This window comes from Protomyctophum bolini (assembly GCF_963924005.1).
Source record: "Protomyctophum bolini genome assembly, chromosome: 3".
Taxonomy (NCBI): Eukaryota; Metazoa; Chordata; class Actinopteri; order Myctophiformes; family Myctophidae; genus Protomyctophum; species Protomyctophum bolini.
This window is the reverse complement of record NC_137864.1, coordinates 48,162,983-48,180,192: the sequence shown is the minus strand read 5'-3', so window position 1 is coordinate 48,180,192 and position 17,210 is coordinate 48,162,983. Positions and strand designations below refer to the sequence as shown.

General features: G+C 42.2%; 1 protein-coding gene across 1 annotated transcript in view; it reads left to right on the top strand.

Annotated features, from left to right (window-relative positions):
• Nucleotides 1-17,210, top strand: part of LOC308313331 (adenylate cyclase 9) — a 48,705-nt gene extending 31,495 nt beyond the window's left edge. Inside the window, exons 5-11 of the mRNA XM_080760413.1 lie at nt 3,029-3,131; nt 5,863-6,080; nt 7,207-7,366; nt 9,191-9,339; nt 9,682-9,711; nt 11,286-11,580; nt 12,013-17,210. Of these exons, the coding sequence (XP_080616539.1) occupies nt 3,029-3,131; nt 5,863-6,080; nt 7,207-7,366; nt 9,191-9,339; nt 9,682-9,711; nt 11,286-11,580; nt 12,013-13,077 (2,020 nt within the window). The 3' untranslated portion in view covers nt 13,078-17,210. The remainder of the gene's footprint in view (nt 1-3,028; nt 3,132-5,862; nt 6,081-7,206; nt 7,367-9,190; nt 9,340-9,681; nt 9,712-11,285; nt 11,581-12,012) is intronic.

The window sequence follows — 17,210 nt, the reverse complement described above, 5'->3', positions numbered from 1 at the left end:
AATTTATTATGTTGTGTTAATAGTGAACATGACCATATATTCTTCGGCAGTTAATCCTCTGGAGAATTCTGAACAAGTTAAATGGCTTTCCTTTACGTCTACAACTTCACTGCACTGCATTCAAACCAAAGAAAATAAAACACTACATTTCTTATTTACAAGTAAGCTGATAATAAATGAGTTAGGTAAGGTAATGTAAATTAGATTTCATAGCCACATTGAAACAGATTACGAAGTGTTCACGTGGTTCATGAGTCAGTTGTTCCGATACCGATAACTGGTATCAGTTACTCGGGCCTATACCACCCTCAAGTACTCGTACTCTGTACTCGGAACCGGGCCCCGATACTCTGACCTGAGTACCAAAACATCCAATTGACACTACTAGGCTGAACGAATGCAACGGCAGTCATTCTGCCCCAACAGCCAACACTGCAGCAAATCGAAAATACTTGTACTAATAATGGCATGCACTATTTAAAAAAACCTTTTAAAATAGTTCAAATAGCATAACATGTAGATGTAGATTGGCTAGTTTAACTATTTTAAAATAGTAAAAAATGGCAAATAAGTTTCGGGATAAGGGATATGGCGCAAGATGGAGCCCCGGATCTCTTTGCCAAAAAAGAGATCATCGTGATCTTGTGCGTCTGTTTAGTCCATAAAGTGTCGTAAAACTTGGCATGCATGAATCTGCCAACATCCCATTATGGGAAAGGTTAAACAAGATTTTCTAATAATAATAAAATTCAATAAAAACATAATATTTAACCCATTCTGACCGGGAACCCATTTTGGTATTAGCATCATGTTATGCTTTAGCTATTGAAAAATAGCAGATCTACAAGCTCATAACGCGCCACCGAGTGGCGCGCTACGAGCTTGTAGGTCTGCTATTTTTTTTAAATCTAAGGAACGACTGACATTTTTAGAATCTGATCTCAGGTCAGAATGGGTTCATCAGACCAGTGTGTGTCCAGTGGAAACCTCGTATGAATCTGATCTCAGGTCAGAATGGGTTAAATAGGATTTCATTTATTGACCCATTCTGGACGGGAACCCCTTTTGGTGTTTTAACTAAGCATTATGTTATACTTTAGCTATTTTTAAAAAACCCCGTGAAAATGCGGCAGAAATCTTTGAATATATATTCTTTCAGAAGACTAGTCAGGCCCCTAAATGGGTTAATTTACTATATGTAAAACATGTAGACTGGCATAAATGGGCATTGCCCCGGGCTTCAGCCGAGCAAAATGGCGGCACTGAGCCAAGTAAGTCCGATAACACCCCCAACAAGGCCCCCATTGTTAACATTTGTGAAAACGTTGGGGAATAAAAGTGGCCGTGTGATTATGGAAGGCCGACTGACAGTCAGTATGAAAAGAATCAGTTCTTCCTTTGCCCCATGACACACATTTACAAACGCTTTGTGTTGTACTTGTTATGCACATCTGTTTGGAAGTTATGTTTCTCATGTCCCCTTCTAGACTAGAGTAAAGACCGTGGAGGTTATGCACTCTGTTTATCATGTCCCCTTCTAGACTAGAGTAAAGACCATGGAGGTTATGCACTCTGTTTATCATGTCCCCTTCTAGACTAGAGTAAAGACCGTGGAGGTTATGCACTCTGTTTATCATGTCCCCTTCTAGACTAGAGTAAAGACCATGGAGGTTATGCACTCTGTTTATCATGTCCCCTTCTAGACTAGAGTAAAGACCATGGGGGTTATGCACTCTGTTTATCATGTCCCCTTCTAGACTAGAGTAAAGACCATGGAGGTTATGCACTCTGTTTATCATGTCCCCTTCTAGACTAGAGTAAAGACCATGGAGGTTATGCACTCTGTTTATCATGTCCCCTTCTAGACTAGAGTAAAGACCATGGAGGTTATGCACTCTGTTTATCATGTCCCCTTCTAGACTAGAGTAAAGACCATGGAGGTTATGCACTCTGTTTCTCATGTCCCCTTCTAGACTAGAGTAAAGACCATGGAGGTTATGCACTCTGTTTATCATGTCCCCTTCTAGACTAGAGTAAAGACCATGGAGGTTATGCACTCTGTTTCTCATGTCCCCTTCTAGACTAGAGTAAAGACCATGGAGGTTATGCACTCTGTTTCTCATGTCCCCTTCTAGACTAGAGTAAAGACCATGGGGTCACCAAAGTCAGTAGCGTTATTCAACATGAAACTAGACACCAAATTTCACGGCAATCCAGTCAGTAGTTGTCTAGATATATTTTTGGGGGCCAAAGTGTCGGACATGGCCATCTGCTGCTGTCTAATGCTTAATTGATGTTCCGTCGCACGCCGGTGTCAGTATCACGATCTACAAGCTCACAACGTATTGCATACACAATGTTGTGAGCTTGTAGATCGGCTGTTTTCACCCTGAGGCAATACCGTACGATGCCGTATAAATCGGGGCTTAACAAATGGAATGAAATGGGAATTGAGAGAACAACAGTGGAGAGGGAGGGGGAGCCGGAAGGATTATTGCCATTATCGCAGAACTGTTGTGCGGGCGTGAACATTTTGGATACCGATGGCGTATCCTCGGGTGAAGGTCAATGGAGGCGATAGGAGATAGGAGATTTTGTTTGTACGCTCACATACCTACTAGAAATATGACCAAGATTGTGGTGTTCCAGCATACACAAGCAATCTATCAGTAATAGAATTTAACAAAAAAGGGGGTAATTTGGTGTGTCCCTTTAAATTAAATTTCTGTCCAGAGGCATTGACAAATTTCACATACTGTAGGTGATTTAGCAAACGCCTACTTGCAACATCAATACGGTACACCAAGTCTTTATACTGTATAATACTACCGGTACTACTAATAATAATTATTATTATTATTATACATCCATTATTTTGTTTTTTTTAACTTATTTTTTTTTCTTTTTTGGGGGGGGGGGGGGATATTTAATCGTGACCCATAAAAACAGGTCTCAACCTTGTGTTTGGTAACACTGCTACTATATTTACTATTATGAATATGATACTATTTGTGCCTTCCATTCCTAGCCTGATGAAAGACTACTTCTTCAAGCCTCCCATCAATAAGATCAGCCTCAACTTCCTAGAAAGGCCCCTGGAGACTGCCTACCGCACCAGCTACCAGGAGGAGGTACACATGCACATTCACACACACACACACACACACACACACACACACACACACACACACACACACACACACAACCATATGCATGCACACGTGCATGCAGATACGCACACACATAAACAGGGTCGTAAAGGTTGCAATACCACATTGTAGATATACTCTGTTACAAGTAAAAGGCCTACATAATAATAATAATAATAATAATAATAATAATAATACAAATGTTGACCATGGCGAAGATTCACCACCCAAAACAGCTGATCCACTCCTCCAAATAGTAAAACGTCAGTTCTACTCCATCACTAAAAAAGCTGCCAAATTTAAGAAAGAGCTTGATGCCCCAGAAATCCCACCAACTGAAAAGGAAGTGACTACCACCTATGCCACACGAGTGAAGCAGAAGGTAAAACACTTTGGCCGGCAACAACTGCAGAAGACCTGGGAGGAAAAGGCATGGGAAGTACCCAAAAAAAGAATGACAGGCTGAGGAGCACTGGACTGAAAGCAGAGACTGAGAGAGCCTGATAATCGCTGCACAAGACCAGAGCCTCACAACCAGATCTTATCACCACCATCGGATCATCAAATATGAGACAGACCCACAATGCAGAATCTGTATAAAACATGAAGAAACCATCGACTGGCTAACACTGAGTACATGCTGTAGAGAGGCACAGTAAGGCAGCAGCATGGAGCGTCGCAGTCCCGCCCCCTTTCATGACGACGCCAGGCCCAGGAAATGAATCCCAATGCATTTTTCCCATAGACATTTCAAAACGTATTTATTTTTAAGCGTCGTACGAAGCCAACTCTTGTCGTGACAAATCATGACAACACACACAATCATTTGGACCAAACTAATAATTACAAAGAAGAAAAGTGTTGTAACGTGCCGTTTTTTTCTACTTTCTAATTCTTTGTTTGGCCCGAAAAATTGTGTTTGTTGTCACGACAAGAGTTGTCTTTGTCCGCGGCGTAAACGTCTTTAAATAAATACTTTCTGAAAATTCTATGAGGAAAATGAACAGGGATTTATTTTCCGGTTAAGACGTCAAGACGTCTACGAAATGGTTCGAACATCAACCGAAACCAGTCTCTGAGAATAATGATGTCACCACCACCATCCTCCGGGACATGCCCATCCACACTGACGGAGAGATAAAAGAAAAGAGATATATGCTCATAGACATGGCAATACCACCTGAAAGAAACACCTGAGTGCAAGTCACAGAGAAGCTGTCAAAATACCTGGAGGTTGAAATCAGCAGGATGTGGAATATGAAGACTGAATTAACCCATTTTGACCTGAGATCAGATTCTAAAAATGTCTTCTACATCCTGACAGTTTTCTGATAAAGCAAAAATAGCAGACCTACAAGCTCGTAGCGCGCCACTCCCTATGAGCTTGTAGATCTGCTATTTTTCAATAGCGAAAGCATGACATAATGCTAACACCAAAAGGGGTTCCCGCCCCAAAATGGGTTAAAACCAGTTAGTCATCGGAGCTCTTGAACTCATGAAGAAGGGAATAAAAAAGTCAATGGAGTGACATCTGCCCCATAGCACCTTAGGTCCATAGTTTGGACACGGCTCTAGAGAATTAAAAACAAAAAACAAACATATATTATAATACATTTTAATTGTATTAAACTTTTCATTCACAGGGAGTCTCAGAGTGCTACATAGTTATAAAACCTATAGTCTAATGAATAAAAAACATCAAGCACAAACGGATATTTCTGACAATTAACACAAAAAGCCATAATAAGGTTTTTAGGACTTTCAGAGTTTTATGAGTAAAAGTACAAATGTATTGGCAATGAACATATACATATTAGTAATAAAAGTTAAGTGCTTGAGTAAATGCAGTTACTTTCTACCACATGCACGCACAAATCTTTTATGTGGAGAATCCCTAATCCCTATTACAGACCATGGAGGATTGATTGGATGATGGGGGGATTTCCCCTCATTAATTAAAGCACATGCATTAATGAATTAAAAGCATACGCAGAGTGGTTTGTGTGTGAGTGTGTAGAAACAAATGTGTACACACACATGATATGCAATACACATTCATATATGTGTACACATAACACTTCCACACACAGACATTGGTAAGCCGGTTTAATTTGGGCTGCATTGACCTTACTATGTTACTGCCCCCTGCTGTTATAATAGTGCCATTACATGGGCAAACTGAACACATCATTCAAACTCACTTAATTAAAAAAAACATAACCTTCACCTTATCTAGTACTCTTAACAGAAACTTTATGCTTTATACAAAAAACTATTTCAATATTTTCAATTATTTCTCCCCAGAAATGGTCCCTATATTTTTGGCACTTGTTTGAGCTGACAATAGCACACAGGAAGCAGTATACTGATAACACCCTGCTCCCCCGCCCTCTCTACCACGGCATACTGCCTCCTCCTCCTTCCACGGCTCTTTCCCTCTTTTTTTCAGTTTTTCGTCCTTTTCTTTTTTATTCTTTTTTATTCCGCCATATCTTCTTTCTTTTTCTGTTTTCGTTATCTTCGTCTGTACTCCTGTAAGTAATGCCGTAGACCATTTTCAAAGACAAATCGTCAATAGCAAATGTCAATAGACATCTAATAGACATTGATCAGTGTGTGTGTGTGTTTGAAAAGAAGCAGGAAGAAGCTATAATGCTTATAATATCCTACGCCTTCATACGTTTTATATGAAGTCCTATTGTCTTCTGCCCAGGTGAAGAGGCAGGTGCCTCTGCAGACGTTTGCCAGCACCACCTTCAGCTCCTTCCTGGACGTTCTTCTCAGCTGTTTCGTCTTCTTGGCGCTGACCCTGGCCTGCTTCCTGCCCGCCCTGGTCAGCCCGTCCACCACGGGCCCCCCGGCACCTACCGCCCTGGTTCTGGCCCCCCTGGCTGGCCTGCTGGAACTGGCCTCTCTAGTGCTGTCCATACGGTGAGGAGTGGACACTAGCACACAGAACTAACAGGGGGGACGGACGACGACATTGTAATACATTGTATTTGCACAATATATCAGCATCACACAGTATAACTACGTCGAAATTTTAAAAATGTCTTCTAAATCCTGACAGTTTTCTGAAATACCAATGTTTCTGTATCAGTGGTGCTCAATATTTCATGTCAAGGACCCCAAAATTATATGTAATTGGCCTCCCCCATCTGAAAATATGTTCTTCCAGTGACCCCTCAGAAGTAAAGAGTTAAAAACGTTCGTTCTGAAAAAAAATATATAGCGGTATCCAAAAATGTTCAATAGCTAAATTATAACATAATGTTTAAAACACCAAAAGGGGTTTCCCGCCCAAAATGGGTTAATGTTGCATAATTATCTGGTTGGGTCAGGCATAAAGGAAAGGACACATAAAAAAAACCAACTGTTAATTCAACCATGAGACTGCACAAATGGAACCAAATGGAACTACATTTGTACACTTTCATGTGTCTGTGGTTGAGAGAAGGAAATAGAGCGTAATGTGTGTGAACTCTGCAGCTCATAAGTGCATGTGTGCGTGTGAAGAGAATATGTATCGGGACAATGAATGTTGACTGTGGAGAGTCAGGAGGACCTGCAGCTGCTTATTTTGGTTCTGTGTCATGATGTTTGTGTCGCCACAAATTGACGTCATATTTGGCGGACATTTGACCTAATTTCTCCTGTCATTGTCAATGGCAGAAATTGAGACGTGTGGCGGTGGCCCCTCAAAAATCACACGTGTGAAGTGAGGGGCGCTCTTATCATCATACATCACATTCCGTGCCCAGCCAATCAAATCATCACATTCCGTGCTGCACGCACGCACGCACGCACGCACGCACGCACGCACGCACACACACACACACACACTCAAAAATAGCATATACAAGCTCACAGCGTGCTGCAAGCTTGTACAACATGTTCGAAAAAGTGTGAGAACTACTGATTTTAGAAGGCATTTGTCATTCGGCCTCAGGTCTTAGTGGGTGAAGGCTGAAGGGTGGGGCATGGTAATCCATTTTTATCTTGCTGAAAACCTTTCTTCTAACAAGGCACGGGCTGACACCCCTCTCCTCTCTTCCAGGATGGTGTTCTATCTGGATGAGGTGATGAGCTGTACCTTTTCACTGCTCAGGGTGGTCTCTGGTTGGATCCCTCGGCACGTGATCGGGGCTGTGCTGGTTTCCCTCCCTGCTGTCTCTGTGTTCTCACACTTTACCTGCGGCCTCCACCTGCCCCTCCAGGTAAAAGGGTGTGTGTGTGTGTGTGTGTGTGTGTGTGTGTGTGTGTGTGTGTGTGTGTGTGTGTGTGTGTGCGTGTGTGCGTGTGTGCGTGTGTGCGTGTGTGCGTGCGTGCGTGCGTGCGTGCGTGCGCGGATGCTGGTGGTGGAGTTAAAAGAAGGACAATGCTGACTGAATGGTCATTAAGGGAGGGTTGACGAACACACAAACCTCCCAGAATGGTTTCCTGGTTAGGAAGGGCAATATGTCTATTTAACCACTTTCACCCTGGTGTCCCTATTTTGGACATTGAGACCAGTAGACTCGCATTACGTAGCATTAGCAGTGATAGGAACTGGAGAAGAAAAACAACAATTTGGATCTTGGCTCCAAAAATGTTGACGTTTTCCCCTCTCTGAATCTGGTATTTCAGAAGATTGCATTCTCGCATTTGCGTGCTGTGATTTATTCATGCTGAGCCAAGGTTACATTTCACTAACTAACTAAGTTTGACTATTCCCTTCCAGCCTCTGGCTTATGAATGAAAAACAAAAGAACTGGATGTGAAACTGTATTGTGTTTTTAGACCCACAACAGCATACCTTCCCATAATGCTTTGGGGGGGCATTTATGTCCCTGTCCTTTGTTGTGAGCATTTGAGTGTTATCATCTGACGGTGTTTAATATATTTAATGTATGTTCATTTAGCTATTTACTTTATGTGTGTTAATTTTGGGGAAACAAAACATGTGAGTTATACGAGTACCAGTAGTAGCATGGGGTCATCCCTATGTTCCCCAGGTTCTATGTTCCCCAGGTTCTATGTTCCCCACTCACCCGGCCCCCCAAAAAAGGGGAACATAGGTACGCTCCCAGTAGTATCATACATCAGGAGTTGAGTTGGTTGGAGACACAATTGTTTAGTGTTGCAAATGAAGGAGATTTCTACAAACAGAAGTTGCTATGCCTGATTGAACCCACACACTAAAACAGATTTAGAGGAGTCTGTCTATTTATTTAATTAATAATCACTTACGTTTAAATTCAGCAGGTAGGTGGGGCATCAGGGTAGGGAATCAAATCCTCCAAGGTACCCCCGGCTTGGCCGGGTTGTCCAATGAATGTTTCACATGGTGGGACGCTGGCAGGGCAGAGTGATCTTTGTCACTCACTACACTACACTAGTGACTCCCTACAGTTTACAGCAGAGAGCAGAACTGGGAAGGATTGCGTGTTAATTCCTGCTTTAGTGCAACTCCTCACTGTCAGGTGAAAAGAAGGGGCTGGTGGCTTAAAGATTGTTGGAGGGAGGATTGTCGACTCTAAACCCTCCCCAGACGATGGAATAAAGATGAAGTACAAAGATCTGCAGGTGGAATACCCATCTCACACAAACATTTATTCCCATCTTTATTGGCTGCCAGTAACAGTCAGTACCCAATTAATTACAAAGCCTTTTTTAAATAATTTAATAATAACAAATAATAACATAGAAACCATGAATTGGCCATGCCATACCGCGCCACCGAGTGGCGCGCTACGAGCTTGTAGGTCTGCTATTTTTGAAAAATCGAAGAACGACTGACGTAGAAACATAGCTTTTTCAGAAAACTGTCAGGATGTAGAAGACATTTTTAGAATCTGATCTCAGGTCAAAATGGGTTAAAATATAATCACCTGTTCCATGACTAGGGACACAGTCTTACTATAGATTAATTTAAATTTAAAGGGTAGAGTTAACTAAGCAAAAACAAACAAACAACAACAACAAAAGTTAATTGCCTGCCATTTCTCTACTCTTATTGTTATGTACATACATTCTTGCTCAGTAAATCTTATTTTCTTCAGGTGACCATGTTCCTGTGCTGTGCCACTATCCTGGCAATCGTCCAGTACTGTAACTTTTGTCAGCTGAGTTTCTGGATGCGCTCTGTCCTCGCCACTGCTACAGGTGCCATCCTGCTACTGCTGCTCTACTGCCCCCTCCACAGGAACAGGTGTGACACTACGCCATTCTACACCAATCTTCAAACACACACACACACACACACACACACACACACACACACACACACACACACATGCACGGGCGCACGTGCGCAGAGATTATTTGAAATACATACATACGTATTTCATACGTATTTCAAATACATGTATTTCAAATACTGCCCATCTCTGCACACACACGCACACACACACACACACACACACACACACACACACACACACACACACACACACACACACACACACACACACACACACACACACACTTTGTATGTGAGTATTCTATATAACCAGGTCTGTCTGCTACCTCACACCACTCTCATCTCTTTCAGCTCCGGCAATGACAGCTCACCAGCGATTGGGTGAGTGTTTCTGTGGAAACGGAGAGCTTTGATAGATGAGTGACATTTCAGGGGTCAATGGGGGTCGAGGGTTTTCATCTCTCTCGCTCTCTCTGCGTTTTCTTCCCCTCCTTTTCTCTCCCACTCTGAGAATGTTGCAGCGGTAATCGCCTGCTAAATGTCACCAGAGAAATGACTCACAGCCAAGACCAGAATTTTTTCTTTTTTATTAGAGCCACACTGCGACATTACTGATGCAGAGAGAGATTGGCAAATCCATTCTTTCTTGACATTTTAGCCCTTGTCCCGTTCAGTTTCTGAAGATGTGTTTAAGGTTAAATTGCTGGGGGCATGACGGGAATTACCTCTGCTTTCTATATTTTTAGCCCTGCTTCTGGTCACGCTTGAGTTAAATATTACACGCATTTCCTTTTGGGAAACGTAGACTGTCTGATACTGTATGCTTGATAGTTATGTTTGATAATATCACACCCCCCTTTTTTTGAGGCCCCTCCTATGCCCAGCTTTGTGTGTCTGTGTGTGTACCCCATAGCAATGATTTGATTGGCCGAGCGCTTAAAAAGTGAAGATAAAAATGTAAGGACAGAAAAGTGAGGACGCCAAAAGTGATGATGGGCCCCAATTAATTTTCCTCAAGGGCCATATTTTGACTAGGCCTTGCCCTGAAAAGGATGCCCAGTTTGACATGCATAGGGCTACTGACCCCCATTTAATGCCATTTATATCTGGGGGAAAAAACACATTCATACACCTTCCGGTTCCAAAGTGTTTCTCCCCCTATCTCTTTTAGTCAGAAAATACATTTTCAGGTTGGGAATACCCATCATTTCATCACCTTCAATTTTACACTTTTGCAGCTACAAATTTGTCTGCTAATTTTTTTTGGTTTATTCACTTACCGGTAGTTCTAATTTAACTGGTTCATCCTGAATTGTGTATGAATTCTCTCTCCTGATTGGATTACATTGGTATCCTGACCTGAACATGTATTTTCTGTTTACTAAATAGCCGGAGAAACCGGTAGAACCCTGCTACTACTAAACAACCACTCTATGTAGACTAGTGTCAGAATGTATAGTTATTTAACTCATAATTAAAAGAAAACGTACAGCACCTTTAATCACTTAAAGCAACGACACTTTACTTTGGTAGATGATGTAACTCCAAACATTGGTGGGATATCTTAAAATAGCTGCTCCATTGATTCAACATAGGCTCCCTGTTTACTTTTGTAAACATCGCAAGTAAAAGGAGAAATAGGTTTCAAAGTCACTCTTTTAGCACATGCAAAGTGGATTCTGACAATGTATAACATTACAAAACCTGGTAGTCATTTTTTATATATAAATGTCAACTTCCTGTTGATGATAACCACATGGTCAGAATCAGCGTTGTTTGCATTTGTTTACGAAACGTACTAAAAGTGTCACTTTGACACTTTTAGCCATGTTAGATGAGCTCAGAGCTTGTAGATCTGCAACTTTTTGCAGATCCCCAAATGGCCCAATGCTTCTTATTTTTTTACACTCTATCAACAAACTATCTCATTGACTCTTCCCTGTTAACGTCCTCAGCGCTATAAACTTCACTGCCCTGAGTGATGGTTCAGCATTGACCACTCCAGAACCCAGCCACGACGACCCTCTGCTGCGACCTCTTGACCTCTTGCTCCCGGAGGCCATCCTGGCCTTCTTCCTGCTCCTTCTCTTGGTCTGGTTCCTCAACCGCGAGTTTGAGGTCAGCTACCGCCTCCATTACCACGGCAACGTGGAGGCTGACAAGCACCGCTACAAGATCCAGACCATGCGAGACCAGGCCGAGTGGCTGCTGGGCAACATCATCCCCATCCACGTGGCGGAGCAACTCAAGGTTTTATTCTGACCTGAGATCAGATTCATACGAGGTTTCCACTGGACACACACTGGTCTGATTATAACCCATTCTGACCTGAGATCAGATTCTAAAAAAATGTCAGTCGTTCTTCGATTTTTCAAAAAATTGCAGACCTACAAGCTCGTAGCGCGCCACTCGGTGGCGCGCTATGAGCTTGTAGATCTGCTATTTTTCAATAGCTAAAGCATAACATGATGCTATAACACCAAAATGGGTTCCCGGTCAGAATGGGTTAATCTCACAAGGGTTATGTGATAATAATACAAATTATTCACGTGCACACATTGTTTTGAGGATTTAGCATGCTAGGTTTTTGTTTTAGTAGCGATTATTTAGCGTACAAATATGTTTAAGGTCTTCCTTAGTGACACAATCAATCACCTACTGTATATCTTAATGTTTTCTCAGTTGACCCAGAGCTACTCCAAGGACCACGACAATGTGGGCGTAATCTTCGCCAGCATCGTTAACTTCAGTGAGTTCTATGAAGAGAGCTACGAGGGCGGCAAAGAGTGCTACCGTGTGCTCAACGAGCTAATCGGCGACTTCGACGAGCTACTGCGCAAACCCGAGTTCACCAGCGTGGAGAAGATCAAGACCATCGGCGCCACTTACATGGCGGCGTCGGGCCTGAACATTCAGCAGCTGGCCAACTGCGACGACCACGACCCTCACGAACACCTGATGGCGCTGTTCAACTTTGCCCTGGAGATGATGGGCGTCCTGGACGACTTCAACAAGAACATGCTGGGCTTCGGCTTCAAGCTGCGCATCGGATTCAACCACGGGCCGCTGACCGCCGGGGTGATCGGCACCACCAAGCTGCTCTACGACATCTGGGGAGACACGGTCAACATCGCCAGCCGGATGGACTCCACGGGCGTAGAGTGCAGGGTGCAGGTGAGTGAGGAGAGCCACACGGCACTCAGTGCCATGGGCTTAGAATTTGACTACAGAGGTACCGTAAATGTGAAGGGAAAGGGGCAAATGAGGACCTTCCTGTACCCTAAATTTGGGGAAAGCCTATCGGGGAACCAAGACCAGTTGTTGGAGGGCAGCGGTGTCGGACCCTCACCCTCCGTGCAGGCCGTACCAGCCAATAAGACTTCAGAACCGGCCGCAGAGGCAACGGCTCAGATTCCCTCCTCCCCTCCTCCCACTCCTTCATCGTCCACCTCCTCTCCCTCCACACACGTACACCTACCCCAAAGCAGTGCTGGAGGACTTTCAGGAGCGCAGCCGGAGCGCGACTCATCTGAGCACACGGCGGAGAAGGAGGAGGGATATAGGGACGCTCGGCAACGCCCTCGCCACTCTCCTGCCCCCCCAGAACTACGCCGTGAGCCCCCTGCCACGCAGTCGCCCGGCCCCTTCCCGGTGCAGCCCGCACCCCTCGCACATCAGGAGGAAGAGTTTGATGAGGAGGTCAATGAGCTTTCGAAGCTCAATGAAGAGTTCTACTCACGCCTCTGATTCGTCCTCCGGGTCACGCCCCCTGCTGCTCCTCACCGCTGTCTCTCAATGCACGTCTCACCAGGACTGTCTGGTTGTGTGTGTGTGTGTGGGGGTGAGATATCACCTTCATTCTCACCAGGACTGTCTGGTTGTGTGTGTGTGTGTGTGGGTGAGATATCACCTTCATTTATAGTGTGAGTGAGGAGGCTGCTCTTTTTTTCCCAGAAGCTGTAGGAATGGAAGTGGGTGTAGGTTCCTCTTAATGGACACAAGCCATGTCTATTAGCGGCCACTAACTATGAGGGCTATAAATGTTGTTTTTTGTGTTTGTCATTAGAATGTGGCTTGGAAATTGGGGTGGTTTGGACCTGTGTTGAGCACAGCGAAACAAAGATGAGAAATGGCCAAAGGGGATGAGAAGGAAGAGATTTGTTGTTGATATATATATATTTTTTTCTTATATGTTTTTGTCATTAAGTGCCTTCAGGACTAGAACAATGAATGAACAAATATGTCTATTGAACAAAACAAAATGTTTTGAACACCCCACCAACAACACCTAGACTGCAGAACACTGACCATATTCATATGGTGGTCATTTTCTCTTACGTCATATAGTTGGGGGGAAATCCCTAGCCCGACAGCCGACAGGATGGGATTTCCTAGGCGAATACCTCACCCAGAATATGATGTAAGAGCAAAAATTGGGCCATCGTGTGAATATGGTCAATGGTGTAGTTCCTTACTCCCTGCTTTTTTTCAATGCAATTATTTGTTAAATTCTTATTGTTATGCCATATTTCTTTTTTGTAAACTCGATCAAACATTTTAACTGAGTTCAGAGGAAAAAACTGAATTTCTAAGTGCCAGTGGAGCGTAATGGATAGAACAGGGAACTAAAAGTAGAATGAGGGCCGATTCATACTCGTCAGCAATTTGCAGTAGCACCGAAGAGATGACTTTAGGACGGTACCCGCCCCCCCGAACCTCAAATGACGTCACATTGTAGGCTCTACAGAGCCGAACAGACTTTTATTCGGCTCTAAAATAGGAGTATGAATCGGCCCTGAGCGACTGACTACAAGCAGTATTAATTTGTGTATTCTGCTTTGACATGAGGGCTTGATACAGTATTCATTTGTGCCAGTCTCAGAATAAAGGGACATATTAAATAGGGCCGGATAGAATTTAGTCTGCGTAGTAGCTAAAGTAAGCACAGGTCATGCACAAACAATGTTTCCTCGACCACTTGTATTGGTCATTAGACAGCTTTTTAATAAGACTGTTGTCGGTCGCAAAACAAATACATTTAAATGACAGAATAGTAAGGGAATATATTTTCAAGGAAATGTGATTTTAAACAAATCATTTGGTTATCAGAAAAGCAGGAAGACACTTTAAAGATACTTAAATGGAACTGTGAGTGACAATCATTATGTACCATAGTAATGATCACAGACTTAAAGAGATGACACAGTCGGTCCATGTTGATGTTGGTTAAATTGTCAAAGCACAGATTAGATGGCGACCTTGACATTTGTTGGTTTTCATTTTACTGTGTGCAAAACCTGAGAATAGACAACATTCTGAAGTTCCATCCAATTGCGTCATTGTCCGTGACAAAGGTTTCTCTGACCATCTCAAGATTCAATCAGTAGTTGATCATTGTCTGCCTTTTGCTATTGTCATATGCCAGTCAAAGGGTTGGTATTTTGACTTTAAGAGGGCCTCTACTGTATCAATTTACTTAAATTGTGCCACTTTAATTGAGTGATCTAAAGGTGCAATGCAATCTATATTTTTCAGCTGATTCTTTTCTAGTGCCTCAAATTATGACAAACTGTATTTTTGATGTGTTTTTCTTTCAATATGTTTTTTATCACACTTGCGTCATGATGATGGATTATGATTGTATGTTTGAGGGAATGATGCCTTGTGCAGTTCTTGCTGTGACTATTTTGACAAAATCCATCTATGTTCTTTCCTTCACTCTTTGCAGTTCTCTATTTCTCATCAACTCATTGGTTGGGAATAGTGTATAATAGTGTGCGCATGAAAGAACTTGCACCTCCAAATGTTTCCTCTCTGATTACTCCGGATTTGTCTTCTAATTTGTGAAACATCATGTTGGGATTCACTACTCTCTCCCATTTCTACTTTGCACGTACGTACGTGTGTTCGTGCTTTCTCCCATTTCTACTGGAGGCATGTGTTCTTGTGTGTGCGTGCGTGGCTGCGTGTGTGTGCGTGTGTGTGTGGGTGTGTGTGTGTGTGTGTGTGTGTGCGTGTGTGTGTGCGTGTGTGTGTGTGTGTACATGTTTGACAGAAGTTAGACTGCATATAGGTAGACAGTAATGTGCTGGATAAAGCAGGGCCTTGCTGAAACAATGAGGATGCATATCAACTATAACTATAACTATATTGTAGCATCTGACCCAAACAAAGACACAAGAGAGGGCAGCGGTCGCCGCACGCTGCCTCCCTCTGTCTGTCTCTCTCTGCTGCGGTGGCTCTTACCTGGCTGGCGGTCCCCCAGTGAAACTCCACAATATATATATATATATAAACACCATGATCAGTTTGGCTTTAATACTTCACATGATCTTCTATCATTGAATGTTCAATGATCTACATTAAGGATGAGAGCTGGTCCCAATTGTTTGCCTTGCAGATTTAGAAAATAACCACTTAGAGAAGTAGAGAGGAAAACAAAAACAATAGTATAACATTGGAGAATACCCCCCTCCCCAACCGATGCAATGCTTTGTGAGACTGTAGATTAACTAATTTCGGAAGGATTTAAGTACACTTATGCTGGCTCTGATCTATAATACGATGGGAAACGGGAATGTTTGTGATTTTGAATGTGAATGAATGGTGATTTCTCTTCTTACTAGGCAACGTTCTGTCTTGCAGTACCATACTATTGTGCTTTCATTTGGTTTACAAATTGTATTCACTTAAAAGAGCTGAACTTTTAGTTCTAAGACTTATTTAAAAAACAGCATACATACAACATTAATATTGGAAGTGAAGCAATATTCCTGCCACTTTCAGAGGCAAAGCTGTAACTTTTCAGCTGGGAGGTCATTGAGTCTGTATTTACATTATTATTTATGGTTTAAATGTAATCAAATCTCTCCTTTCAGCATGATTTACATTTTTGTGAATAGAGAGAAAATTACAGGGTGAACATTTTCACAAGAAACATTTTTATAGCCAATTATTATTAAATGGTGACAAGAGTGTTATTAGGGCACAGAAACCATACTTTTTCAGTTTGTGGCAGTTTCTTCTAACATGTATCATTCAATTGATTGAAAATAAGAAGCTTGATTGACTGTTTGACCACTACATATATTCAAGCTCTTAGAACTTTCACCTCAGCCCTTGTATGTTGAACTATATGCTTGGTTTGCTTGCCTCCACCACCAGATAAGTCTTCAAAAAGCTACCGGTATATGCTTTGCTTATCTGCATGATTTCTACGTTTCAAACGATTATACAGCAACTGAATGGCCTTCACTCTACAAGTGTATCATTGAACAAGAATGTGTGCCAAATAGACAATTTTTACCATGGGAAATTTTCAATCAGACATGCCAATTAAGAGAACACCTTGAGAAAACAGGTTTCGTATTGACCCTCTTTAGAAATCATTGTCACGTCAGTGATCCCAATCACTGAGGTAAATGATAACAAATGATTGCACACATCTTTTTACGATACTATTTGCTAGTAAATTCAACCCTCGTGTTTTGACCACAGTGGGACAAAGTATTAAATAAGGCAGAGTTGGTTGATTTAAAATGTTTGTGTATTTGTTTTAATTTCATGAATTGGATGATATGTTTTGTTTGTATGTTTTTGTGCACATTTACACGTTACATTATGTACATTTATCAACACATGATCATAATCTGTACACAATTGCACAAAGCACTCAATGTTTGTACATAATGCATAGGTATTATATTTCACATTATGATTTTTTTTATACATGTGCATGTGCCAGATTTTGACATCATGAAAAACAATGAAGAAAAAAAATAATACATCTATTATCATTGTTTGTCTGTTTGAGTGAAAATGGGTGATGACTTTCGTTAGTCTTGTTTCAATGTTGTTAAAATAATCTTTAAAGCTGAAAA